General features: G+C 40.3%; 2 protein-coding genes across 2 annotated transcripts in view; both read left to right on the top strand.

Annotated features, from left to right (window-relative positions):
• spinb (spindlin b) overlaps nt 1-7,624 on the top strand; it is an 8,047-nt gene extending 423 nt beyond the window's left edge. The window contains exons 2-5 of the mRNA XM_084086709.1: nt 944-1,013; nt 1,085-1,133; nt 2,152-2,636; nt 7,054-7,624. Coding sequence (XP_083942835.1) covers nt 974-1,013; nt 1,085-1,133; nt 2,152-2,636; nt 7,054-7,247 — 768 coding nt within the window. The 5' untranslated portion in view covers nt 944-973 and the 3' untranslated portion in view covers nt 7,248-7,624. The remainder of the gene's footprint in view (nt 1-943; nt 1,014-1,084; nt 1,134-2,151; nt 2,637-7,053) is intronic.
• Nucleotides 7,625-9,034: 1,410 nt separating this feature from the next.
• On the top strand, nt 9,035-18,736 carry plpp1b (phospholipid phosphatase 1b). Its single transcript, XM_084086706.1, has 6 exons — nt 9,035-9,401; nt 13,574-13,725; nt 13,985-14,256; nt 14,385-14,442; nt 15,160-15,336; nt 16,715-18,736. Exons 1-6 carry the CDS (start codon nt 9,293-9,295, stop codon nt 16,832-16,834), a joined length of 888 nt encoding a protein of 295 aa, XP_083942832.1. The 5' UTR covers nt 9,035-9,292; the 3' UTR covers nt 16,835-18,736.
• The last annotated feature ends 260 nt before the right edge of the window (nt 18,737-18,996 follow it).

Below are 18,996 nucleotides of genomic sequence, written 5' to 3'. Positions count from 1 at the left end.
TGTAGTGCATGCTCGAAAGTGCTGTCTAGGTAGGGAGCTCACTAGATTTCTTGATAAGGGTTACACAATAGGGTTGCATTTGTTAACATTAGTTGACTTCTTTAGTTAACATGAACTAACAATAAAAAATAATTCTGTTAAATGTTATTTAAAGCTAGGCTTTTCAATAGAGAAAAATATGATCAGTCTCATGCGAGAGACTATCATTCTAAAATGTAAATTTAAAATATATAAAGACCCTATTTGCTCTGTGAAAAATTAACATTATTAATATGTGTAAAATAAATGTGAAACTATTGTTTCTATTACGTACTAATCAGATTTTTTATTTAAAAAAAAAAATGTTTTTCTCTAAACTTCCCTTGTTTGAAAATCCCTGATTTAATGGATCTAAACTGACATGAAATTTATAAAGACCCATTTTATACTTTGGGGAAAAAGACATAAATTTGTGTAAAATAAAGCTGAAAATATTTAGTTTCTATTATGTTATTATTATTTTTCCTACTGTTAGATTAATTATTTATTTTTATAATATATATATATATATATATATATATATAATTTTGTATTTATTTTTTAATAAATATTTATTTATATATTTAAATAAAATGTATATTATTTTTATCTCAGTATATTTTTTTATTTATTATTTTAACCAAATGTATTCATTTATTTAAAAAAATAAATAATTATGGCATGTTTTTCCTCTAAACTTCCCTGGACTCCGGTTTGAAAATCCCTGATTGAATGGATCTGAGCTGACATGAACTAACAATGAACAACTGTATTTTTTTTGTACTAACTTTAACAAAGATTAATAAATACTGTAACAAATGCGATAGTTTGTTGATGCTGTACACTGCAGACTTGCTCAGTTGATGCATTAACTAACTTCACCGAATGGATCTCATGGTGAAGTGTCTCTGGTTTCCCCGGACAGGATCATCAGCGCCTGGTTTGATTGGATCGGATGGAGTGTTCGTACCGGAGCCGTTCTAAACACACTGCAGGTCAGGCGGCGCCTCAATAGTGTGCAAAATAAACGCGCGACCAGATTTGGTGATTGCTTTGTTCTGCTCAGTTGGAGAGTCGGGCAACCGTTCCGTGATGAAGAGGAAGAGCTCGCACAAGTGAGTGTAATAATCAAGAAGCCTTGAGTGAGTGAGTGTGAGTGAGTGTGAGTGTGAGTGTGAGTGTGTATGAGAGAGTGACAGAGAGTGAGAGAGTGTGAGTGAGTGAGAGAGTGACAGAGAGTGAGAGAGCGAGCATGAGCGAGTAAGTGAGCGTGAGTGAGTTGTGTGTGTGAGTGAGTGTGTGAGTGAGCGAGCGAGTGAGTTGAGTGTGTGAGAGAGTGCGAGTGAGTTGAGTGTGTGAGTGAGTGAGAGAGTGTGAGTGTGTGTGTGTGAGTGAGTGAGCGAGCGAGCATGAGCGAGTGAGTGAGCGAGCGAGCATGAGCGAGTGAGTGAGTTGAGTGTGTGTGAGTGAGTAAGTGAGCGTGAGTTGAGTGTGTGAGTGAGTGAGCGAGCGAGCATGAGTGTGTGAGTGAGTGAGTGAAAGTGAGTGTAAGTTGAGTGTGTGAGTGAGTGAGTGAGTGAAAGTGAGTGTAAGGTGAGTGTGAGCGAGCGAGTGAGTGAGTGAGAGTGAGTGTAAGTTGAGTGAGTGAAAGTGAGTGTAAGTTGAGTGAGTGAGTGAGAGTGAGCGTAAGTTGAGTGTGTGAGTGATTGAGTGAAAGTGAGTGTAAGTTGAGTGTGTGAGTGAGTGAGTGAAAGTGAGTGTAAGTTGAGTGTGTGAGTGAGAGTGAGCGTAAGTTGAGTGTGTGAGTGAGTGAGTGAAAGTGAGTGTAAGTTGAGTGTGTGAGTGTGTGAGTGAGTGAGTGAAAGTGAGTGTAAGTTGAGTGTGTGAGTGAGAGTGAGCGTAAGTTGAGTGTGTGAGTGAGTGAGTGAAAGTGAGTGTAAGTTGAGTGTGTGAGTGTGTGAGTGAGTGAGTGAAAGTGAGTGTAAGTTGAGTGTGTGAGTGAGCGAGCGAGCATGTGTGAGTGAGAGTGAGTGAGTGTGTGTCAGTCAGTGTGTGTGTGTGTGTGTGTGTGTGTGTGTGAGAGAGTGAGAACTCGCTCCTGTCATATGGTGTGTCACACGTGTGCATTAACAGGCACAAACACACACACCCCGTGGGCCCGGCCTCGTGTCCCGCTGGAAGTGTGGTGGGCTGTCGGATCCGGCACCGCTGGAAGGAGGACGTGTCCGGCCCGGAGTCTCGCTGGACCGGGACGGTTCTGGTCCAGATGCCGGTCAACTCCTCCCTCTACCTCATCAAGTACGACGACGTGGACTGCGTGTACGGCCTGGAGATCTTCCGAGACCCGCGGGTCCAGGACCTGGAGGTTCTGCCCGGGGAGATCGCCTCGTTCCGGGTCAGTGACACCCGTCTGGCGGACCGGCTCCTGGGGCGGCCCGTGGTGCACCTGTTCGAGACCGACGCCGGGTCCAAGGACGAGTGGAGGGGTCTGGTTCTGGCCAGAGCTCCCAGCATGCCTGCCTGGTTCTTCATCACCTACGAGAAAGACCCCATGCTGTACATGTACCAGCTGATGCAGGATTATAAAGACGGAGACCTCCGGATTCTTCCAGAGTCAGGTGAGGAGAGACTGGGACAATCAGAACGTAGCAATCAGCGTCAGAACGCAGGCTCACTATTGGCCGACGCTGGTCATGTGTGTGATGCTGGCCAATAGTGAGCCTGCGTTCTGATGCTGCGCTGTTACACTACGTGAACTCACTCAGAGGCACACAGAACAACATGAAGAGTTGAATAAAGTCATTATTTTGGGGTTTTTTGCGCACAAAAAGTATTCTCGTCACTTGATAAACTTAAGGTTGAGCCACTGTAGCCACTCGGACTATTTTAAACGATGTCTTCACTGACTTTCTGGGCCGGCGAGTTTCAATAACAGAGAAGCCTATGGAGGAGTGAGCCAGCTCTCAGATTCAATCAGAAATATCTTCATTTGTGTCCCGAAGATGAACGAAAGTCTTACAGGTCTGGAACAACATGAGGGAGAGTAATTACTGACAGAACTTTCATTTTTGGGTGAACTAACCCTTTAATAATCATTCAGAAGGATATATATATATATACTAAGGAAAATAAGTATTTGAACACCCTGCTATTTTGCAAGTTCTCCCACTTAGAAATCATGGAGGGGTCTGAAATTGTCATCGTAGGTGCATGTCCACTGTGAGAGACATAATCTAAAAAAAAAAGTCCAGAAATCACAATGTATGATTTTTTAACTATTTATTTGTATGATACAGCTGCAAATAAGTATTTGAACACCTGAGAAAATCAATGTTAATATTTGGTACAGTAGCCTTTGTTTGCAATTACAGAGGTCAAACGTTTCCTGTAGTTTTTCACCAGGTTTGCACACACTGCAGGAGGGATTTTGGCCCACTCCTCCACACAGATCTTCTCTAGATCAGTCAGGTTTCTGGGCTGTCGCTGAGAAACACGGAGTTTGAGCTCCCTCCAAAGATTCTCTATTGGGTTTAGGTCTGGAGACTGGCTAGGCCACGCCAGAACCTTGATATACTTCTTACAGAGCCACTCCTTGGTTATCCTGGCTGTGTGCTTCGGGTCATTGTCATGTTGGAAGACCCAGCCTCGACCCATCTTCAATGCTCTAACTGAGGGAAGGAGGTTGTTCCCCAAAATCTCGCAATACATGGCCCCGGTCATCCTCTCCTTAATACAGTGCAGTCGCCCTGTCCCATGTGCAGAAAAACACCCCCAAAGCATGATGCTACCACCCCCATGCTTCACAGTAGGGATGGTGTTCTTGGGATGGTACTCATCATTCTTCTTCCTCCAAACACGTTTAGTGGAATTATGACCAAAAAGTTCTATTTTGGTCTCATCTGACCACATGACTTTCTCCCATGACTCCTCTGGATCATCCAAATGGTCATTGGCAAACTTAAAGGGATACTTCACCTCTGGAAAGATGAATGTGTATTTAAAATAGGTCATTTATGTAGAAGAAATGTAAGAAATTTTTGAATTCGGAGCTTTCTAGCCTGAGAAAAGCCAGAAAATGTATTTTTGGCTTATGTGGATGAAAGACAACAACTCCCAGAATGCACTTGCTTTGCTGCCCTAGGAGGCCACGCCTACCAGTTAGAGAGCGCAGTTGAAAACAACAAGAAAGTTAGGCTACTAACTTAGTGAGTCTTCGTGACGAGTTTGCCCGTGATTTCGAGATAGCCCAAAATGTCCGGGATTTGGCTTTTGCGTTCTACAGTCGCCATTCATTATGTTTACTGTGGCGAGCAGGACGAGGCTGACGGCCGCGGGAGAACGGGCCGGGTCTCGCATCTCTCACGGAGGAGCGGGAATTTTCTTAGCAATGGTAAAACGCACATCAACCAATCACTTGTTTAGCGTTCATGTAAACACTACATTCAGACTCACCAATCGGAATGAATTCAGCTAGATTGAAACAAAAGGTGTGCATGTAAACAATGAATGGCGACCGCAGAACGCAAAAGCTGAATCCCGGACATTTTGAACGATCTCGCCCGCCGGACAAGTCCGGGAAAAGGAGGATGGTAACCCCTACTAATCAGCTTTCTCCTACTACTCAGTTTTCTCCACAGAACAAGAGCCTGCTAGCTTAGCTTCCAAAGCTGACACTGTGTGTACATTCTGTGAGTGAGATCCCACCCTCTATGGGCGGGTTGAAAACATGCGGAACAGCTCCTCCTACTGGCTGGAGTCTTTAGCCTCTGGCCAGAAAATCCTCCGATGACGCAAAATGACGATTTTTGCATCATCTGAGGATTTTTTCCAGACAAAAAATACATAAATCTCTCGTCTCAGGGGGACATGAGGGTGGAAAGCATGGTAATTCGAAAATACTATAGGTTTTCTACTAATACAAAGCTTAATGCTAAATCCTGAAGTATCCCTTTAAGACGGGCCTTGACATGATTGACATGACAGGGGAACCTTCCGTGCCATGCATGATTTCAAACCATGACGTCTTAGTGTATTACCAACAGTAACCTTGGAAACGGTGGTCCCAGCTCTTTTCAGGTCATTGACCAGCTCCTCCCGTGTAGTTCTGGGCTGATTTCTCACCTTTCTTAGGATCATTGAGACCCCACGAGGTGAGATCTTGCATGGAGCCCCAGTCCGAGGGAGCTTCTTCAGCCCCAGTCATGTTTAGCTTCTTCCATTTTCTAATGATTGCTCCAACAGTGGACCTTTTTTCACCAAGCTGCTTGGCAATTTCCCAGTAGCCCTTTCCAGCCTTGTGGAGGTGTACAATTTTGTCTCTAGTGTCTTTGGACAGCTCTTTGGTCTTGGCCATGTTAGTAGTTGGATTCTTACTGATTGTATGGGGTGGACAGGTGTCTTTATGCAGCTAACGACCTCAAACAGGTGCATCTAATTTAGGATAATAAATGGAGTGGAGGTGGACATTTTAAAGGCAGACTAACAGGTCTTTGAGGGTCAGAATTCTAGCTGATAGACAGGTGTTCAAATACTTATTTGCAGCTGTATCATACAAAGAAATAGTTAAAAAATCATACATTGTGATTTCTGGATATTTCTTTTTTAGATTATGTCTCTCACAGTGGACATGCACCTACGATGACAATTTCAGACCCCTCCATGATTTCTAAGTGGGAGAACTTGCAAAATAGCAGGGTGTTCAAATACTTATTTTCCTCACTGTATATCCCCATTCAGAGGCTCTCCCACCTTCCACTCACAACCGGGCGTTGATGTTTTCTTTCCTCAGCTTTCCTTCGGTCAGCTTTCTTAGAGACACCAAGCAACGACAGTTTTCCCGGTGTGTTCCGCACTGTTGGTGTGTTGGCACACGTTCTTTGGCGTCGGGTTGGTGTTTCCCGGGCTTTAGTCTCCTATCCTCCTCGACCGGATATCATTTTGATAAAACAGACAATATCTTTTTCCTTCAATGACTTAATATCAACAACATGTGGGATACATTGTACATTATTGATTTCCAGAACCTTTGGACATAGCTGTCTTTACATCTTACTAATTTGGTATAATCATCAACAACACTGATTACAAAACAAGTACATATTTGTTCTCTGGAAGCCGGGCTAAATAAGCCAGCACTGTCGCTGTACTCCTAGCATGGGCTAGACCCGCAAATACTCAATACAGACAATGTCTATAATCATGAATACCAGGATATATAGGCCTTCACTAGTTTTTATAAAACTTTGATTTCCAATTCTTTTTATAATAACCAAAGATGGATGGAAAATCACCCCCTTTATAGACCCTTTAGGTTCACAACACAATGGTTGTCTGACTAAAAAAAACAGCAAAAAATGAATTAAGACCCATAATGATTCATCTAAGCTCTTAAAGTCTCTACTGAATTCATCCTTCAGTTTACAGTCAAATAGCATGTACCATTTTAACTGTATAACATCTTATACCTTTTAAAAAAAATAAAAAGTAGAAATAAAATAAAACAAATTCCTGAAATTATTCAAATAAAACAAATCCCTGTTTGGCCAAAGAGGATCTAACCCGTCGTTGAGAAATCCCCTGTGTGCGCTGGCAACCGCTTCCCATTACGAAATCTCTGACGGTTTTCTTCAACAGAATCAGTTGTTTTCTCGAGCTTAGGGAAGACACACTCGAGAGCCATTCGGACTGTCTAATAGTGTTAATAACAGCAGTATTTAATCACACAAATCCAGTAAACATCTTAAAAACAGCACCCTAGCACTGCTGAGATTATTCTCTGAGGCGTTCAGGACTCATAAACCTGTAACATCACCTGACTTTATCTTCCATCATTTTTATTTATTTATTTAAATGAAATGTATGTTATTTTTATTTCAATAAATGTTTTATATGATATCAGATTCACATTCCATGAAGAAGAGCACTGTATCAGTTATTGCAACATATTTGATGTTTTTTTATAAGCGTAAGTCATGAAACTGGGTATGAATGATTCGGCTGGTTATTAAAGCTTTGCTCCGTGTTTCCCTCCGCCAGAGGATCCGGTGGAGAGCCGGGAGCCGGGAGAGGTCAGCGAATCGCTGGTCGGGAAGCAGGTGGAGTGTCAGAACAAAGAGGGAACGCAGAGAATGGGAACGATCATCCAGCAGGTTCAGGCCAAACCCTCCGTTTACTTCATCAAGTTCGACGATGACTATCACATCTACGTCTATGACATGATCGGATCGTGAGGCCATCATCATCATCATCATCACGTGCTCCGTCTGGGATTCACATGTGCAAACGCACATCATATACAAGCATCGGATGTCTGTTTCCGGCTGAATGTTTGGGAATAAAATAAGCCTGTTCTTTAGACACTGGAGATTTGTTTTATACCACAGGTTGTGTTCGCAGTGTCACGGATGGCCAGTTCAAGTCTTTGTTTTGATTGTTTATAATCTGTTTTCATGCATTCTGAAAAGTCTTTATGTTCTGTGTATTAATTATAAACGTGTAGCATTAACATGAGGAGTGCTGACATTCCCTCTTCACATCACTGTGTTCCTCCCGTCAGTGTGTTCCAGTAAATACTGAGAAAAATAAAGTATAAAAAATATTAAATAAATATGTGTGTGTGAGTCCTGCAGAACAACTGTGTGTGTGTGTGTCCGAGTCCTGCAGAACAACACTGAGTGTGAGTGTGTGTGTGAGAGAGAGAGTCCTGCAGAACAACTGTGTGTGTGTGTGTGTGTGTGAGTCCGAGTCCTGCAGAACAACACTGAGTGTGTGTGTGTGTCCGAGTCCTGCAGAACAACACTGAGTGTGTATGTGTGTGTGAGAGAGTCCTGCAGAACAACTGTGTGTGTGTGTGTGTGTGAGAGAGAGAGTCCTGCAGAACAACTCTGTGTGTGTGTGTGTGTGTGTGTGAGAGAGTGAGAGAGTCCCGCAGAACAACTGTGTGTGTGTGTGTGAGTCCGAGTCCTGCAGAACAACACTGAGTGTGAGTGTGTGTGTGTGTGTGTGAGTCCGAGTCCTGCAGAACAACACTGAGTGTGAGTGTGTGTGTGTGAGTCCGAGTCCTGCAGAACAACACTGAGTGTGTGTGTGTGTGTGTGAGAGAGAGTCCTGCAGAACAACACTGTGTGTGTGTGTGTGTGAGAGAGTCCTGCAGAACAACACTGAGTGTGTGTGTGTGTGTGTGTGTGTGTGTGTGAGAGTCCTGCAGAACAACACTGAGTGTGTGTGTGTGAGTCTGAGTCCTGCAGAACAACACTGTGTGTGTGTGTATGTGTGAGAGAGAGAGTCCTGCAGAACAACACTGTGTGTGTGTGTGTGAGAGAGAGTCCTGCAGAACAACACTGTGTGTGTGTGTGTGTGTGTGTGTGTGTGTGTGTGTGTGTGTGTGAGTCCTGCAGAACAACACTGAGTGTGTGTGTGTGTGTGTGTGTGTGTGAGTCCGAGTCCTGCAGAACAACACTGTGTGTGTGTGTGTGTATGTGTGAGAGAGAGAGTCCTGCAGAACAACACTGAGTGTGTGTGTGTGTGTGTGTGTGTGTGAGAGAGAGTCCTGCAGAACAACACTGTGTGTGTGTGTGTGTGTGTGTGTGTGTGTGTGTGTGTGTGTGAGAGAGAGAGTCCTGCAGAACAACACTGAGTGTGTGTGTGTGTGTGTGTGTGTGTGAGTCCTGCAGAACAACACTGAGTGTGTGTGTGTGTGTGAGAGAGAGAGAGTCCTGCAGAACAACACTGAGTGTGTGTTCCATTAAAATGCGTATATATGTGACCTCTGTTTGGCTATTTAACTTGTCTTAGTATCTGATGTTTTTTTTATTTTACTGTAGGGGATTCTCACCTGATGAATGTAACAAATGTTTCACTGTCCCGCAAACTCGTTACAATGTCGCAGCTCCGTATAAATACATATATCACTTCATACTTTAAACAGTATTTTGAGTGTAATGAAAGTGAATGAGTATGCAGAATAGAAGCTCTTCTCAGTGAGAGACTGAGGAAGAGGAAGCGGTGGGCGGAGCTTGTAGATGATTGACAGATAGAGGGATTGACCTCATCATCATGCGATATGAAGTAACCGGAGAGGTAACGGCGACAAACATCGGAACTCTGCCATAAAACTCACTAGATCCACGCTCGTTAATAACGACGGGAACGGAAAACTCAGCCGGGTGTTTCTCTCTCGCTCGATGATCAGATTATCTACAGCTTAACTGATGTGTTCCTGTTAATAAGTTAAATAGCGTCGCACATCTTTCATTGTTTTATCTGATGAAGATAAATGTTCAACTGTAAGTTCTTCAAAGACTCCAGTGTTTTTGCGGAACTGAGAATGTTCGAGACTAAAGGATTCTGGAGCATTAGTGTGGACGTCAGCTGTCTGCTGCTCGGTAAGAGTTCTCACACACACACACACACACACACACTCCTCTGGCCTCCATTTGCCTCTTTAATTTGCCTTAGCTGATTATTTTCTTCATTTGATCGGCGTTATTTAATGCATTGTTTCAGATTCCTATAGATCTGTTGAATGTAACAATGTTTCACAGCCGCGAAACCGCTACAATGTTGCAGCTCCGCACAATGAATATCAGTGAAGAAGCGTTACAAACATATTCATACTCAACATATACATACGTCCCTCCACAGATTACATTTACACTAACATATGTGATGAAATACAAAATATCATTATTATACTTATATAATATAAAGTGCAAAGTGCAAAATAATTATAAAGTGCAGAAGTTTAGAGATATAGTTATTTTATGAGGTGAGATAAGAGTAAGTGCTCACAGATAAGTTGGGTTACACTTTACTTTAAGGTGTCATTGTTACAGCGTAATTATATATTTAAGTACTGAGTAATAATAATTAACTACATGTACTTACTATAGGGTTAGGGCAGGACTAGGATTTGGTTGAGGGTTAGTTGCATGTAACGATGCATAATTTACTGTTATTACTAAGTACATGTAACAAAGGGACACTGTAAAATAAAGTGTTACCATAAGTTGCGTTTACATTCACACATGTTTAGTAAAAGCACAGTAATATTTTAGCTAACGTTCTGGAAAAGAAACAACGTTAAGAACAAACGTTCTTCCAGTAACGTTAGTATAACGTTCTTTCAAAGTTATCTGGTCTTAATAATATTCTCAAAACATTAGCTCAAAAACATTATTTATACATCGTTCATGAAACGTTTTTGTCTTAAACGTTTTAGTTGGACAGTCGTACATTTTCTAAATGTTACTACTTGTTTCAGAACGTTCAGAGAACATTTAAAAGTAACGTTCGCATAATGTTTGAAGAATGATACAATGTAACGTTCGCATCACCAAAACAGTTTTTGGTGAGAGGCTTTTTTTTTGGGACGTTTTGAACATTTAGAAGTAACGTTTTAATAACATAATGGAAACGTTTGCTAAATGTTTTAGAACATATGTGACCCTGGACCACAAAACCAGTTTTTTTTTAGTTTTTTTAATTGACATTTATATATCATCTGAAAGCTGAATAAATAAGCTTTCCATTTATGAATGATTTGTTATGATAGGACAATATAGTTGCCAAGATACAACTATTGATAATCTGGAATCTGAGGGTTCAAAAAAATCTAAATATTGAGAAAATCGCCTTTAAAGTTGTCCAAATGAAGTCCTTGATGTTGCTTCATTCACTCAAAAAAATTATTTTTGGATATATTTACAGTAGGAAATTTACTAAATATCTTCATGGATCATGATCTTTACTTAATATCCTAATGATTTTTGGCATAAAAGAAAAATCCATAATTTTGACCCATACTGGGTCCCTGGGACCCATACAATATTGTTGGCTATTGCCACAGATAAACCCGTGCGACTCGTGACTGGGTTTGTGGTTAGCTTACAGCCACTTCCCTATTAGCTCAATGTTATATGCATTATTAGATCTTGAATAGAAATGCATAGAATGTTTGTGGGTAAGAGACTGTGATTCCCAATGAAAGTGAATGGCCTGGATTGGATGTATACGAATGCTAGAATAATAAGTCTATAGTCTGGCGAGACAGAATACAGAGCCTTTGTTTAACCTCTACTGTTGAATCATGTGGAGTAATTTGATTATCAAGCTGAATCTGCACTGAAACACTCTGTTACTCTCTAATTATATATAAGGAAAAATTACCCAACAATGTTTAAAATTACCCAGCATTTTTGGAAAATAAGCCAACGTAATGACCCAAATGTGTAACCCAGTGGTTGGGTTTAAAAAAAATAACCCAACGTTTTTACTGTGCTCTATTGTTGAACGCTTTATTTATTAGGGCTGGGACAGTATGGATTTTTTCTTACCGCGGTTGAAAAGCAAGAAATTCCCGCGGTATTGCGATAAACCGCTTTAAACCTCAACCCCCCTCCCCACCCTCCCCCAGTTTTTTTTTTTCTGCGACGTTGCGGCTGGAACAACAAACAAAGTGTGTCAATGATAATCTCAGGTAGTGTTTATGTGCTTTATTTAATGTTAAAAGCATGCAATGTGACTTTGAATATGGTTTAGTGCTCCAGCTTTGTAGCTGTAAAAACAACAATGGATAATTCATCTCAGATCTTGAAATTAAACAAATGGAAACAAGAACGTTCAAACTGTGAACAAGTGTATTCTTTGACAAATATTGTTTTAGTAACTCATAGCCTATGTATTTTTAATAATGTTTAAATGGTGTAATATTTGTGAATTTGATTATGTAGCCTACTTATCCATTTTCTTGCAAGTGCCGTCAAGATTACTCTCTGGTGCTGTGAGTGTGCACTTGCCGCGACTCCGCGAGGGTTGACAAATGCGGTCTTCACGTGAGAGAATTGTGTTAAATAAGCACGTGCAGGTCCTGCTTTTACTTTTTTATTTATTTACGGTGCGGCTTGGACGCGGCGTCCGTCGAAAATAGACTAGGTGCCTATCTTTAGCGAAGCGGCGCGGAGAGACGCTTCTGAAACGCGCCGCGTCGTGGCTGTTGTAAACACAGAGTGAGCGCGATCAGCTCCGGTAGCCGCGTCGCAGCCGTAACGCGCCACAGAGTGTAAATAAGGGGTTATAGTCAATAGCCTACGAATGGAATGTTATTATGTGTCATGAAACAACTTGCGAACTTGCGAAAGGTCGGATTTGCTCCATCTTTTGATAAGTTTTGTTTAGAAAACCTTGAATCCATGTAAGACACAATGTTATTAGACACAATCCATGTCATTAGAATCAATGAATCCATGTCATTAAACACAACGTGAACACATGTGAAGGCCAGTGTTTATTTATTTTTTTTATTTTTATTTTTTATTATTATTTTTTTTTTGCGGTGATGACGGTGACGAGCTCAGACCGCGGTAGGCGTCACGTGACCGCGGTATTGCGGTAATGCGGTAACCGTCCCAGCCCTATTATTTATATCATGTTAAGTTATTTGATTATCAAGCATAATGGTGAATATGCACTGAAACACTCTCTGTTCCTCTCCATTTATAGGAAAAACACCCAACGATGTTTAAAATGACCCAACATTTTTGGAAAATGAAAATAACCCAACATAATGACCCAAATGCGTAACCCAACGTTTTTTTTACTGTGTACATGTACGTCTAACATAAAATAAAATCCACCAGTGAAGAAACATTTAACAGTGTGTCTGTTAGTTTGATTATTTCTTCTATGTTTTCGCTGGAACGGTGATATACAGTCAAACCAACATTTATTCAGACATCTTCAACATTTCTCACATTATCAGTTTATTCGCTATAGTTTAGAAAATGGTAATAAAATATGAGCAGAAATCAGTTGATATTTGACTGGTTTTGTCCGTCCTTCTGTTAGACTGTCTCACACATGAATTATGTTGAATATCTGTCAGCTGTTAAATTTAACTACACAATTAGATAATACCAGTTTAGCTCAACCAATCACCAAGCAATGCTTCATTGTGTTCAGTCTGTGTGTAAAAAGAGCATTAGCAATTAAAGAAGAAACACTTCAGCAAAACATGATCAGCTCAAAGTGTGGATAATGTAGTCACTGGTAGTCACTGTATGAAGAATATGTGGGTATAATATGTCACAGTTTACTTTATTTTGCTCTCCTCACTTACATAGATGAACTATAGTGTCCTGAACACACTAGTGAAACAATATCAAAAACTAGAATGTACATTTCTTGAAGAAAATGTGAGTGGTGCTTGTAGTCGCAAAATTTGGCGCGGTTTACTAGGCGGTTGCTATGGTGTTCTGGGCGGATTCCAAGGTATTATGGGTGGTTGCTAGGGAGTTGCTAGGCAGTTGCTAGGGTATTCTGGGTGGTTGCTAGGTAGTTGCTAGGGTGTTCTGGGTGGTTGCTATGGTGTTGCTAGGGTATTCTGGGTGGTTGCTAGGGTGTTCTAGGTGGTTGCTATGGTGTTGCTAGGGTATTCTGGGCGGTTGCTAGGGTATTCTGGGTGGTTGCTAGGGCATTGCTAGGTAGTTGCTAGGGTGTTCTTGGTGGTTGCTATTGTGTTGCTAGGTAAATGTAAATGTGAGACGTTCTTCTTTTGCAGCTGGACTTCCGTTCGCGATCTTGAATATTCGGCACACGCCATTCAAAAGAGGCTTTTTTTGCAGCGACGACACCATCAAGTACCCTTTTAAAGAAGACACCATATCTTACCAGTTACTGATGGGAATAATGATTCCATTCGCTCTGCTGCTGGTAAGCCTTGCTTTCTTAACCAGTAGTGCTTCATTTGCCACATCAATAAACTTCATACAATAACAATTAACGTGCTCAATTAGAGTCATGTGTATGGAAGCTTGCTTTTATCTTTTATCTCACAATTCAGGTTTTCTTTCCCCTTAAAACTGTGTTTAAATCTCACAATTACAGAGATGGCAATTTCGAGTTATAAAGTCTGAATTGTGAGATATAAAGTAAATTTAATTTTTATTCCACGCTTGTTCTCTTCACACAGATCGTCTTCGGCGAGTGTTTTTCGATCTATCTGAGGTCCAGGGCTTCTTTACGTTATGAATATATAGTGTGTGTGTACAAGGCCGTGGGATCCTTCGTGTTCGGAGCGGCGCTGAGCCAGTCGCTGACCGACATCGCCAAATACACCATCGGCCGCCTGAGACCTCACTTCCTGACCGTCTGCAAACCGCACTGGAGCCTCGTCGACTGCAGATCGGGGTATATCGAGAACTTCACCTGCACTGGAGATCCACACGTCACCAATGAAGGCCGGTGAGCGAAACACTGAGCAGTTCTGATGTCCTCATGCAATAGGACTTTGTTTTATCAAGTGCATTGTTTGATTTAGGCTATAAAACAATGCAATCTACTAATAATGATGTACAATCTTCTACTTACAGGCTTTCCTTTTATTCTGGTCACTCATCGTTCTCCATGTACTGTATGCTGTTCCTCGCTGTAAGTGTGTTCTTATGAGAATATTACATCAAATTTAAGGTGAGACACTACAGGCCAAACGCTTACATAACATCTTCTTTTAGACCAGTGAAAAGAAAACATCCAAAATACACATTTAAGTCTTTATCTCATTACGCTTGTCTGTAGATTTCAGTCTTTAAAGGCGGTGAGTTTGAGTCAGAAATCACTTCTTCAGTTTTACACACACCAAACTTTACAGTTTTATTCATATCTATATTCTGAAGGTTTGTTCATATATTGTTCGCCTGATATATATACAACATTCTACTCCTAAAAGTTTGGTCTGTTTACAGTTTTTTCTTTGGAAGCTTGTTTCCGCCACAGAATAAAACATAAAAAAGGTAATTGCGATTCTGACTTTGTTTCTCACAATTGCGTGTTATAAAGTCAGAATTGTGAGATATAAACTTGCAATTGCGAGAAAAAAGTCAGAATTGCGAGATATAAACTTGCAATTGTGAGAAAAAAAGTCATAAATGTGAGATATAAACTTGTTTAGATAATGCCTCATTTGCATATTCAAACACAACACTTCAGAAAACTTGTGATATAGAACAATTGTCTTGATGTACAGTGATTAATCATCTGGGGTAGTATGGTAATATCTATTAGTTTGTAGTATTGTTTTGCCTTGAGTCAATATATAAATGTATAGATTTTTTTATGGTAATATACAGTATGTTTTCCTCTGTGAAGCTGTATCTGCAGTCCAGACTGAGGGTTAGATGGGCTCGACTGGTGCGGCCGACTCTCCAGGTCTCGTTCATCGCCGCTTCTCTGTATGTGGGTCTCTCCCGCGTCTCGGATTATAAACACCACTGGAGTGACGTTCTCACCGGACTCATACAGGGAGCCGTCGTGGCGCTGTTTACTGTAAGTGATTTCAAGAACGTGTGCCGTACAGCCATTAATCAGCCCATGATTTACTCTCCCTGAAGTCATCCTAGGTGTATATGACACTCTTCTTTCAGACGAATACAATCAGAGTTATATTAAAAAATGTCCTGGCTCTTCCAAGCTTTATAATGGCAGTGAATGACTGTTTCTGTTTTGAAGTCCATAAAAGTGCATCTGTCCATCATAAAAGTGCATCTATACATGATAAAAGTGCATCTATACATGATAAAAGTGCATCTATCCATCATAAAAGTGCATCTATCCATCATAAAAGTGCATCTATACATGATAAAAGTGCATCTATCCATCATAAAAGTGCATCTATCCATCATAAAAGTGCATCTATACATGATAAAAGTGCATCTATACATGATAAAAGTGCATCTATCCATCATAAAAGTGCATCTATCCATCATAAAAGTGCATCTATACATGATAAAAGTGCATCTATCCATCATAAAAGTGCATCTATCATAATAAAAGTGCATCTGTCCATCATAAAAGTGCATCTGTCCATCATAAAAGTGCATCTATATATGATAAAAGTGCATCTATCATAATAAAAGTGCATCTATCCATCATTAAAGTGCATCTCTCCATCATAAGTGCTCCATAAGCGGGTTAATAAAGGCCTTCTGAAGCAAGCGTTTGTGTAAGAAAAATATCCATATTTAAAACTTTATAAAGTAAAAATTCTAGCTTCCAGCCAAACGAACATACTGATTCTTTTCACGCCTAAAGCGCAACTTACACAACTTGTGACGTCAGAAGTAGTGTAGTGTGTCATCGCGTAGCGTAAATATCAGCAGTGCGTCGCATTACTCGCATAAGTTGCGCTTTAGGCTTCAGTGGAATCCGTATGTTCGTTTGGCCAGAAGCTAGTTATTTTACTTCATAAATGTACTTTAAATATGGATATTTTTCTTACACGAACGCATCGCTTCAGAAGGCCTTGATGCACTTAGATGCACTTTTATGATGGACAGATGCACTTTTATGATGGATAGATGGACTTTATGATGGACAGATGCACTTATGATGGATAGATGCACTTTTATTATGATAGATGCACTTTTATGATGGATAGATGGACTTTATGATGGACAGATGCACTTTTATGGACTTCAAAAAAATGGTGCCCATTCACTGCCATTATAAAGCTTGGAAGAGCCAGGACATTTTTTAATATAACTCTGATTGTATTCGTCTGGAAGAAGAGTGTCATATACACCTAGGATGACTTCAGGGAGAGTAAATCATGGGCTAATTTTCATTTTTGGGTGAACTATCCCTTTAAAGAATATAAAACCAGCACAGACGTGCCGTTTAATCATTTTTCACCTTCACAACGCAGGTGTTCTTTGTGTCGGATCTCTTCACCACTAAGTGTGTGTCAAATAAAGACGAGGAGATTTCCCACACGAGCCTTCGGGAAACATCAGATTCCTCAAATCACTACGGCAGCACGAAGTGAGACTAAACCACTGCCGTGAACGGAAGGAGTGTTTACAGTAACATTCAGATCTTTTCCACAAACATTCCACTGAAATTGAATCACTTGAATAAAACTACAGGCAAAAACTTTTCATAATGCAGGAACCAACAGTGGAGACATTTAGCACAGACTGTACAATATAAGTGCAACAATATTCATACTGCGCTCCACAGTTATTGAGCTGACAATGTAACGTTACTCTTTCCTTACAGTCATTATGGATTTGACCACATTATCTATACACTCTTAAAAATGAAGGTTCCAAAGGGATCGAATAGAAGAACATTTTTTGGTTCCCCAAAGAACCTTTCAGTGAACATTTCTTCATTTTTTTATGGTGTGAAGAACATTTTAAAGTCAGTCATTTTATCCCTTAAAACTCATCTTTGATCACCAAATTTACATATTTAAATGTTTTTTTCCTAGAAAAAAATTCTTCATGTCTTAAAATATCTTGAATGTAAATCGACACCCTTGCCTCATTTAGTATACACGGTTCTATGAATATGAAAATGAGCCCCGCCTCCACTCACTCACTCAGCTCAGAGATCCACTGGTTGACGATCACACGTTGATCTGATTGGTTACAAGGTAGTTTGTGACGTCAGAAACACCAGCGATTTCAAAGCGTGTTTTTGAGACTGTCTTTGGTTCACTGCAGTTTTAAGGAGGAAATACTCAGCAATGGAGTCGACTTATGAATTTACACATGGTTTGTCTTAAAGCATATTAAAAACACCACATAGACACATAAACAACATTAAAAGCTGGATTTTCACCACAGGGGGACTTTAAGAATCGAAAGATCTTTTGTATAATGGAAAGTTTCCATGGATTTGGAAAACCACCTTTATTTTTAAGAGTGTATACATTCACCTACAGGTTCCTACTTTAGTTTATAGCGTCAGAGAGCATTGGGAATGGTTCGGCATAACAACTTGAAGAAATCACTCCTGTCATGCCACTAAAAGTTAAGAAAATGTCAAACTCTGACCAGTGAGTATTAAGTCAGACGACCCAGAATCCAGTTTGCTGTATTCCCTCCTGATTTCAGAACGACACGCCCTTTTTAACCCTCTCAGATCTGAGCCTTTGCGTCCGATCCATCAAACGCTCCGATCCAACATTTCCATCTGATTATAATAGTAGTGCAATTATGCAAGCAGTGTTATATTTCTTCAGATACAACAGTTTTGCATTGCACACAGACACTTTATTTCTGTGGTTTAAGGCCTGTTCACACCAATAATGATAACTATCTGTGTTCACACCATATCATTGTTTATTATAAGAGCGTCTGTCACTTTAAATTCTCAAACTCTCTAAAGCAGGATGGATTCTGATTGGCCGTCAGTGTTTTTATCGTCATCAGCTGGAAATAAATGTGAAAGTGATTCATCATTCCGACCATATATCGTTGCTCTGTGTCGTTATCGTCATAGTTGTGCTGTGGACTCACTATTCTTTTACATTTAGAATAATGTTTAAAACTATAGTAATCGTCCTTGGTGTGAACGGGCCTGTCTGATGAAGTTTTTTGTGTCAAATTGTCATAGGAAATAGTAAAGGATGTATGGGCCAAATATGAACAACCAAAGAGTCTATGGCATTGAATGCTATTGTGCGTATATTTTAGGCTATTCATTTTTATTGTTATTGTTGTTCATTTTTATACGCTGTAAATATCAAAGCACTTGTATAACTATGTTTGCCTTTTTTGTTTAATTAGCACTATTTGTAACTTATGTCATGCATAAACATATTTCCTTTTTGCTGTTTACCTTTTAATTCATTGGTGATCGTGCTATTGAGAACCAGTGAAACATGGTACAGGGAAACTGTAAACGATTTTTTTTTGCAATTAAAGCTCAGCTAGACCAACTGTGGTGTAGTTATTGACACTAATCTTCCCAATCATTTTGTCCTCACAGCAAAAGTGGCTACATATACATGCATGCATGCACCCAAATAATCCATGCATTGAAGGTTTGTGTGTAATTCATAATGCACATGTAAATTAATGTGAATTGGGTTGCTATGTTTACGGTTCGTATTAGAGAACTTCCAGAATCTGAAGTCAGACTGGCGAAAATGAATGCATGTTAAACACAAGTATTTATGACAGTGGCGCCTCTAGTGGT

The sequence above is a fragment of the Abramis brama genome, assembly GCF_963993115.1.
Source record: "Abramis brama genome assembly, chromosome: 16".
NCBI classification, from domain to species: Eukaryota; Metazoa; Chordata; class Actinopteri; order Cypriniformes; family Leuciscidae; genus Abramis; species Abramis brama.
Note: the sequence above shows the minus strand (reverse complement) of the source record. Positions and strands in the feature narration are given on the sequence as shown.

Bases quoted from the DNA above. Each gene is read 5' to 3' on its own strand.
- plpp1b (XM_084086706.1), top strand. From the start codon at position 9,293: ATGTTCAACTGTAAGTTCTTCAAAGACTCCAGTGTTTTTGCGGAACTG. The intron at 13,726-13,984 runs GTAAGCCTTGCT...CTCTTCACACAG, and splicing joins TTCCATTCGCTCTGCTGCTG to ATCGTCTTCGGCGAGTGTTT. The intron at 14,257-14,384 runs GTGAGCGAAACA...TTCTACTTACAG, and splicing joins CACGTCACCAATGAAGGCCG to GCTTTCCTTTTATTCTGGTC.